The following is a 10,220-nucleotide window of genomic DNA, read 5'->3' on the forward strand; positions in this document are numbered from 1 at the left end:
CTTGTGTGAATTGTGAGATTGTTTCTCCGCTATTGTGAAAGAGGCTATTAGAGCCATGATGTAGTAATGTACCATAAAAGAAAAGAAGACTGAAAATTAGGGCTCCAGCGGCGGCAGCGGCGGCAGCGGCGGCAGCGGCAGCGGACAGCAGACGACATATTCAACAATTAGGGTTCCAGCAGCAGCGGCCAGCAGACGGCAGATTCAAAAGTTAGGGTTCCAGCGGCGGCAAACGGCACATCCAAAAATTAGGGTTTCAGCGGCAGCAGATGACAGACGGTAGATTCTAGTGGCGGCGGTGATAGCAGATGATTCCACCGGTGGCGGCCGCAAATTCCAGCGACGGTGGCAACAACAAACAGTCAGATTAACGACAGTAGCGGACGATCAGCCTTATAGTGGCGTGACCAAGAGGGCAGGTAGGGTTTTGATAGGGTTTTGGTAACTTGGCTCTGATACCAAAATAAACCACAAGAGTTTTGTGTATTGATTTTGTATGTAACCTAATCACAGTCGGTCTCTATATATAGAGATACTAATTACATAGGAGTACCCTCTACATTATACTAATTGCAATTAAATACATTAGTCTAATATGTACTAGAATTACATTATCCCAACCAGAAAGCCACAATAATGTTAGGGGCCGTTTACAAAATTCTTACTCGGGTAAGCGCTTACCAAGTCACATTTCTTACCGAATGAGTATGACAAGGACCAAAAATCTTACCTGGTAAGAGCGAAGACAATAACCGAGAGTCTTACGCGGTAAGTGATGGCGACGACTCTTACCACAGTCAGCGCTTACCGGGTAAATTTTTATATATGTTGTTGTTTTCCTAGACTAAAATCTACCTGATAAGTAAGCGATAGAGTTGAATTTTACCGTTAAACGTTTACCGGGTAAGTGTTTAGGTACACGGCCCCTTAGTGTTAGTATACTGATCTTCTCTGCCCACTAAACATGAGATTGTTATACATTTTGTATGAGAAAAGGTTGCTCCAGCACCATCTTCGTCTCACTACGTAGACATCTTCACTAAAGATTCATGTGTTACATATACTGATCTTCTTTCACATTTCAATGTTTTAACAGATAAAATATTCAAATAAATGAATTTATAAACACATATTTTTCTCTAGAGAAGTGAAAATGGTACATAGATACCCATCTCATAACTAAAAATATAGAATCCTTAAATAGACAAACGAATAGATTCCCCATAGTTAGCTTAGCTATACATTTATCCAAATTGAATCAAGTGCCAAAAAACAAACATCAATCGTCTTCAAAAACAAACACTCAGAATCGATCCCCAGCTACGCGATTTCGGGAGTTCTAATGGCCGCAAATCTCATCAGAAAACGTATCAAGAAGCTGCTCAGCCAAACTCGGGGGATCGTCAATCAACGCATCCACAAAAACGTTCACAACCCGTCTTTGCTGCATCGTTGCTTTCAAGCTAAACCAAGTAAGAAACTTCACTCGAAAGTCTTTACTCAGGTGTCCATTGTGCTCCAAACTTCTGATCACTCCCACTGCATACTCGTACTCGTTCTTCTTATTAGGTTCATCCCGAGGCCCCGCTTTCGTTGTACCATCGGATTTGCACGGGGTACAAGGAAAATCCGATGTGGAATCCGTCTGTGTGTTGTTCGCGTTGACTTCTGTGTTCTTGGTTGTCGTCCATTTTGACTCCCAGAATCCGAGGACTTTTTTGTTGCTGAAGAACGAAACCATGCAAGAATACTCGGTTGATGGATCAAGATTCGTGAGCTTGAATCTCTTTTCCGGGTTTAGGACGATGTACGTTGCTTCTTTTGGATATGTTTTCAGAGTTGATTTTCGGTGCCAGATTCTGCATCCGAAGAAATCTTCAAACAAATGGGATTCGTAATCTAAGACGATTGTTACTGAAGTCGCAGTAGTTTCTTCAAATGAAATCCGACATGCTGCCAAAAGAACCACCATAATCAAGCTAAAAAATGAAGAACATACGAAATAACACGACATAGAGACGCCTATACATACACTACAATGAAATGGGTCTTTTAGCATGGCCAAACGTCTTAATAGAGTACTTAAATAAGACTTCTAAATTTATAGGACCAAATTTCTACCTAAAGGTGTTATGATATGTTGTTGAGAAGAAGTTAGGCGACTTAACAAGTTCTATGAACAAGACATCCTAAAGCGGAAGTTGTTGCATGTCTAGTTACATAAAAGAGATACGTACTGGGAATTCTGTTTATCTGGAAATGGTTTACGCTTGAATTGGAGCACAACGAATCAAAAGCTTCAATTGCGGAAGTACAGAGCTTCTGAACCTCGGTGCTACACGTGAGCCGATTGACTAGGCGACGGTCCATCTTCACCGATGCTAAACCAATTGGTCCCACTTCATTTTCAAGCACTTTTGCTGCAGATTCAACGATCTTTAAGAGCTTCTGATGTTTCATGGTCCCTTCAAGAATCTTGTGGCTAAGGGAAACTCGGAGACACAATGCATCAACTCTTCTAGCTTCGTTAGCAAACAGCAGCTGCTTTCTCCAGGTCCTGAAAAACAGAACTTGACTTTTGAGGTGAAACAGATTGATTTTTATCTTGAAAACTGAAAAAAGAAATGTGGTATTTATAGTAAAGGTTATAAACGAAAAGCACGAATTCGAATTGGCAACAAAATTCATACCAACTATGAATCTGGAAAGTAACAACTTTGACCTCTAAGTGTGTAAATCCTTTTAGAACATGAAGAGCATAAATTTATCATTAAGGATGACCAAGATGCACAAACACTAATCAACTTCCAAGGCTTAGGAATTAGGATATAAATACTTCAACTTTTCGGATCAAATGAACAGATTTCTCATCTTTAAAACCGATATAAATTCTATACATCTTCAAGAAAGTACCGAAAACCACCTTCCTATTTGTAACAAATCTTGCAAATAAAAAGCACATTGAGTTGGTAACAAAATCTATACTAATTATGAATTTGGAAACTAACAGTCTTGAACTTAGCATGGAGCTCTTTGAAACACGAAGAACATAAGGGGGCGTTTGGTTTGTTTCATGGAATGAAAATGGGAATGAAATGGTTTCATTCCCCCAATTTGTTGAGGAATGTTTCATTACCCGATATTTGGCAATGATCACCATAGCATCAAACCAGATACCATTAATGAAATCTGTCATTCCCCATCCCCCAAACGAAGCATCCCCTAAACTTCATGTTACATGTGAAGTCCAAGTTCAAACAACCAAACCTGAAAATGCAAAGATGATATCAACGAAGAGCACATACCTCATTAATCCATTTGACTTTCCACAAGAAACGCAATAAAAACCACCATCCAGCTTTGGGTAGGTACCAGTGGTTGATATGCCAGCCCTGTCATGGTTAACCGCACACTTCAAATGGCATGACATTCCACACGGCTCATCACCTTCGTTACCAGAATCCAAATCCCAATCACACGTTAACCATAAACTAGGATCCTTATTATCGTCAAACTGATGACAAATACAACAAGAACATCTCTTGCAAAAAGCATCCTCGGGCCACATAGTTGCTTTACATGCTAGATTCTGGCAAACCCGAGTTTTTGTCTGATCTTTTCTAGAATTCTCAAAAGTGGTACTAGGTAGTTGAAGCGGGGCCTCATGTTTTTGCTTCTTGGATGGTGAAAAATCTAGCAAGTTTTCGGTGGTTGTTCTCTTGGTGTTTTTGCAGACTAGTTTAAGAAGGTGTTCTATCATTCTAAGCTTTGTGAATCCACTATACTTTCTCTCTTTACCCATTTCGGCACATATGATTTCAAGAAGCTCTTTACGAGTCAATGAACTAAGAATCTTTGGGGCGTCTTCAGACCAATGAGCTATTCGGTGAACTAGTTTTCTCTTCTCTTCCAAGCTCAGTTGATTACATTTCTCAGGGTCAAGCACAAATCCTGTCAAACAGAAAATTAACACGTAAGAAAAACACTAAAGGTTCGATCTTTTACACTAGTTTGTGGGTCCTCTTTGTTTCTCCTTTTAGCAGGACCTCCCATTGCATCTGAACGATATAATGAGTCCCGCAAAAGGAAAATATCAACTCGAAAATGAATTGTGCTCCTAAATAAAATGTGCAAGAAAGAATTCAAAGAAATGGAGAAAAAGGAAAGAAACCGTAATAAAAAACAAAGGGGCATATCCACTATTTTGATCTACTAGCATTATTGATATACCACTTGTATATAGTAGGACACACACTTTGACTTTTCAGGTCAAACAAACTATTATTCAAGTAAAAATGTACATAAATTCTTTAAAAAATCAAAACAGCAAAATCGATAAGCAAATAAACCTTTATAACAGACACTCATCTTGGAAAATGTTGGTGTTAGATGTATCATAGTAATGCTAGAAATGAATGTAAGAAATAGCAGGTTTGACCTAAAAGATCAAAGGGTGTTCTTTCTTGAAGTGTAGGACTATTTTGTTTCATCCTGATCTAGAAAACTTTAAGTATTGATGGGAAAGGAAGAAACATGAGGATAATTATCTCAAAGTAAATGTGAATACAAACCAATATGTTGGATAACATATTTACTTCACGCCAAATCAGCGATTATTACCATTTTTACGGTTGTCAATTGTTTAAGCTAATAATTTTGGCTTCCCAAATGCAACGAAATTGTCTTAGTTCCTATTTAGTGTAACCATGAATTTTGCTTCTCAATTAGTATAACAAACATTCAAGTCTTTCACATTTCGAGCCCATTTTGACCAACCAGTAGATCTTCTAGTTACTGATGACGTGGATGCCAAGTTGGCAACATATAATTCTTATTACATGAAAAGAAATGCTACATAAGAATCAACCAAACGGTATTTAAGGTGTAATTCTTGATTATGCCCTTCAGGGTCCAACAAGATTTCCTTATTTTATCATTATCGAACGCTATTTAAGGCATCCAATTAACTCAAGTTACATGTTGTACGGAATTTTCAAGTGATGAAGCAATGAATTGCATACTTGGTGTACTCCCTTTGTTTCAGAAGATATACATTTTAACTTTTTCATGTCAAACAGATACTTCTCTTGTTCTGAATCCTAATCTTTTGATAAGAAAAACTTAACAACCCCATTAAAGTTGAACATCAAACAATACAAAAATTCTAAGCTTTTGGTGATAAATTACTTGGTAAAAAGAAATCTACACAAATTTTAGTTTTTTGAGAATCCTAGGTTAGAAATCAAAAGGTGTAAATGTGTATGGAAACTGAAGGAGTAGTTAATGGAGGAACCCTAGGAGGTGAAAGTAAAGTCTATCCACAATCATTAACCCACAAAATACCAGAATCCCACAAGAAAAAAGCAACCAAATAAGCGATTCTAAACCTACATTTCAAAGAATTAAACAAGAAAAAAGCTTGAAAATGAGAAGGAAAAGGAAAACAGAAAATATCAGAAGCAAAACAGCAAAGAAGGAAGTTTTATAGCACTGCTTTCAGACAATCATCAGCAGCAGATAACAGGCATTAATTGCACAGAAAAAGATAATAAAAGAAAAATCAACCTGAATGTTATTTAGAACCCACATTTTCAAGAATTAAACACAAGAATCTTGAAAATCAAGAGAAAGCAGCAGATAGAACAAGTAAACAGCAAAGAATGAAGAAGAGGGAGGGTTTAATGGCAATCATGCAGTAGCAGCAAAGAAGAGGCATTAAATTGCAAAAAAAGGTGGAAGAATACCAACCTGAGAACACAGATTCCATTCCAGAAAACCCAGCTTCAGGATCTTTCATCATACATTCAGAAGAAACCAAAGTACCAATCTTTTTAGAAAAAGATTCAATTTTTTCAAAAACCCAAGAAAAAATTAAGAGAGAGAGAGTGTGTGTGTGTTGATGTTAATGCTACTAACTGTTAAAGGCTAAAAAGATACTCCTATCCATATAATTTAAGCAGTTTTTTTTTGTGTATTTTTTAAATTTCATCCTTGATTTCAAATATTTATTATTATAATCATTATCATAATTTAATGGTGTCATTTTCAATGCTCTTATTTAACCATTTTGATTTTGATTTTATTTTTTCTTAGTTATAATTATTACTTAAAGTTTATGGATTTTGATAAATTATTTTTTCAATAATTATGGTATTAATCTTAGATTGAAAGGTGAAATTCCACATTGTATAAGTTATATTGTGTTTTGATCAATTTATTCATACCTTATTAATCATATAAGAGTTTAAAATTAACAGACACGGAAACTGTCAATAATCTTTACTAAATACAAATTGTTGACTACTGAGAAGTAAACATAAGTTTGAACATGTGAAGTATCCCTAAGGGTTCACATTTCCAGAGTTGTGATCATGTAAAAGCAACTCATTTTTGTAAGAATGTGAGAAAATTTATGAGCATTTGAATGAGTTATTTTTTGTATATAACGGCTAAATAAAAATGTTGATCTTCATGTACCTTCATATAATGACTGATACAAAAATACAGACATTTATCTACCTTTACAAACTTTTACTTATCTTATCTCATATACATGAATTTGTTAAACTTTTTATTTATGATGATATAAATAGATAAACAAAAATAAATGAAAAGTAAATGAAAATTTGGGAGTTTTAGGTACAACCTTGGATAGAATGTTTTATTCTTGTAAACACATCAATAATTAAATATTATTATTAAATTATGTAATATTATTATCTTTTGTCTAATACATTCCTATTTATTTAGTATTGAAACAAGTTTGATGGTTAATAAATAGATGTACAAGCTTTAATTATATATATATATATATATATATATATAGGTGGAGATTCAAACGATCAAACAAGAACACCTCTATTTTACAAGAACGCGAGAACATTCTTATTATATGTGATAATACATGTTAGAGGACCTAGTGGTGTGCGGACGATGTGTCCTGCGATTTAACTCGCATCAAAGATCGTTTGTGTCTATGATTTAGTATCACATGTGATAGTCTTGATGTATTATAGTATGGCATCAAGAACATCCTTTTCACATGTGATAATACATATGAGGGGGCTTAATGGTGTAAGGACGACTTGGCCCGCAACCTAGATCGCGTCAAAAGTCGTCTGCATATCTGATTTAACATCACATGTATATCATATATAATGGAATAATAGCATCACAAGTGTTTATCTATAGTAAAAAAGTGTTCGCATTTTCATATATCAATATTTATTCTATCTATACTATATATATATATATATACACTATATTATAAAGCATTTGACAAAAAGTCTTAAAAACTATTTTTTATGCATGAATTACTATTTATTAATGCATATTACTAAAAATTTAAGACTACAAATAAATTATGCGTAAGTACAACTTATTAAAGCTTTATGTTTGATTTCATGTAACAAACTGCAGATAAACATAATCAAATACATGATAAATATCTCATTTTTAAATATAAAAAATTTGAACAATAATTAGGATAATCATTAAGTTCTAACAGAGTACTTAATTATTATCTTTATAAAAAATTATACTATTAAATTAAAATAAATTACTTTGTTATTAAACCTCATTTAAATTATAATAAAAAAATGAATTAAAACTAATAAAAAAAGAATTAAAACTAATAAAAAAACAAGAAGTTTTAAATAGTTAATTTAATACTAATATCGATATTTTCTTTTCAAAGTTTTATGATATCTTCAAATCTATAAACATTGTTGTTTTCGCAAAACCACATAAAAACATATTATATCGACATAGATATTGTCTAATGAAACACTAAAATCAAGATATATCTCGTTGCATTGCACGAGTCTTGTTCTAGTATATATATATATATATATATATATATATATATATATATATATAAGCATGCTAAACGGTTAAGAGTTGAAGAGGTTGTTGACAATTGCTGAATGGTCTAGTACATAATGGTTAAGTGGTTAAAATGATTAAGAATGCTAAACGGTTAAAAGTTGAAAATTAAGAGGTACTACCCCTTATGCATCAGGTACAAGTTTTGAAGCTAAACACCCATTCCACGTTTCAAAGATAATATTAAAATCAAATTATTTTTAATTTTTAAGTTACACTTTACACTCTTATAGTTGTTATTTAATTTATTTTATATCTTTTTCATTTTACACCATTATCATATTATCATACATAATCATATATTAAAAAAATACGTTTCACTTTTTACAAATTATATCATTATAATCGTCTCATCAATGCCTTCAGAATGAACCCAATATTGAATATTTTTCGATTAATCTAATATTATTAAACAACATAAATATGTAGTGAATTATTTTTATAATTTTTATTTTATACCTTATAGTTATCGTATTTAATTTGTTTTATATTCTTTATTTTGTTATTTCTATTTTACACCTTTAATTTATAAATTTTAAGCTGTAGAACCCATAATTTTAAAATTCCACATCCCAAGATAATATTAAAGATCAAATATTTGCTTACTTTTAAAATTACAATTTATATGTCATATAATTTGTTTCATACGACTTACTATATCAATTTTTTATTTTACATTTTTATCATATTAAAATAAATAATCGTATATGAACTAAAATTATTATGAAATATTTTTTTTTATAAATTATATAGTTATAATCGTCTCATCAACACTTTTAAAATGAATCAGTATTGAATATTGTTAATCCCAACTATCATACAAATCAGATTAATCCTTCAAGAACACAAATTGAGAGTAGAGAGAGATTTTCACCAATCTCGAGAATGATATTACTTGAGAGAAAATTACAGAGTGATTAACATGAACTAATTACAATTAATCAGTCAAAAAAACTATTTATACTAGGAAATTAACAAGACTAACTATTACAAAACAATTACAAGATGGGAAAACTTGAATACAATCTTTTAAGCACAATCTTGAACCCAACAATCTCCCCCTTTGGATTCAAGTTCGAGACATTGTGAATGTGACTTTCTAAGCCCAAGTAGCGTCTCGAGCCTCCTTAATGCACGAGAGCATTAATCAGTAGATACCTTTCTTTCGGACTCATTCTCTCCGGTTCTGTGGTTTTATCGTTGTCAGCTTTGATCGTCTCAAGCGCCCAATGCACCATCCTTATAGTACCATCACAGTATTTATTCAGCTCACTGAATCTCATAAACTTCTTTATCTGACCTTCAGCACTATACACCACACCAAACTCTGGTTCTTCAAGAATGATATACAGATGATAGCCTTCAATATCTTCAAGCTCTTGGTCTGGTCTTTTCAAATTAATGATCCTCTGATTGTCTTCAACACCCATTTGGATATCAAAAACCATTGATACTTTGACATGACTCCGCATAAATCTTTTGATCGCTTCAAGAGCAACAACTGCTCCTTCTCTTCTGACAGTCATATTTCGTAGTTCGTGATACATGTGCTCCAGGTCTTCTAAATACAAATTAGAGAAATTAGCTTCACTAAATACCCAGACCTTTCCATCTTGTCTTGTAACAGTGAATACAGGATATCAAACTCTAAGGAGTTTATTGGCATCAATTTATTTGATGGAGACAACGGGATGTCTGGTTCATACTTGGCTAATCGGGAGGCGCTTCGCTTTAAGAAAATACTTATACTCCAAATGATAATCTCGGGTTTCTTTGTGAATCCCAAAACCTGTCGAGGTTGGTCCCGGTAGACGCAGAATTGTTCGGAGTCGTTTCAAGGTCAAACGACTTGTGTATTCGTCTACGTTTCCTTCGAAAAAATAGATATCGTCATCTTTAGCAAGGGTTAGTGTGTTCCAAAATTGTTGCAGGTATATCATCAAGACACAAATATTGGTTGAAAGGGCATAAGAAATAGGGTGTCCACGAAGTATTTCTGGTATAATCTTGTAATCGGAGGGCATATCAAAGTTGAAAGAATGGTTGTTTGGTTTGATTTCAAGATAGAAAGATTGGGGTAGTAGGGATTCTTCTGGTATTGGGTTGTTTGTAGGCTGGTTCGGGTTGTTTAGGTTATCATATCTGATGGAAGGAATATGAAATTCCTCGTCAGATTGATTATGTTGTTCAGCCATTTTAACCTGTAAAAATCAGAACATGTTAGACACAGATTAAGACAAAATATAATGCTCATATCCAAAAATCAAAACAAAATATTTCTAAAAAATTGAAAAACTTAAAAAAAAAATTAAAAGACTAAAAAAAATTTAACTAAG

At 33.4% G+C, this 10,220-nt stretch overlaps 1 protein-coding gene across 1 annotated transcript; it reads right to left on the reverse strand.

Moving 5' to 3' along the window:
• Positions 1 to 1,191: 1,191 nt before the first annotated feature.
• Positions 1,192 to 5,803, reverse strand: LOC112510292 (protein VERNALIZATION INSENSITIVE 3-like). Its single transcript, XM_025115651.1, has 4 exons — positions 5,749 to 5,803; positions 3,306 to 3,951; positions 2,238 to 2,557; positions 1,192 to 1,953 (listed from the first exon to the last, which is right to left on the reverse strand). Exons 1-4 carry the CDS (start codon positions 5,798 to 5,800, stop codon positions 1,340 to 1,342), a joined length of 1,632 nt encoding a protein of 543 aa, XP_024971419.1. The 5' UTR covers positions 5,801 to 5,803; the 3' UTR covers positions 1,192 to 1,339.
• Positions 5,804 to 10,220: the final 4,417 nt, after the last annotated feature.

The sequence above is a fragment of the Cynara cardunculus genome (assembly GCF_001531365.2).
Source record: "Cynara cardunculus var. scolymus isolate 2C chromosome LG 3, CcrdV1, whole genome shotgun sequence".
In the NCBI taxonomy this organism is placed as follows: domain Eukaryota; kingdom Viridiplantae; phylum Streptophyta; class Magnoliopsida; order Asterales; family Asteraceae; genus Cynara; species Cynara cardunculus.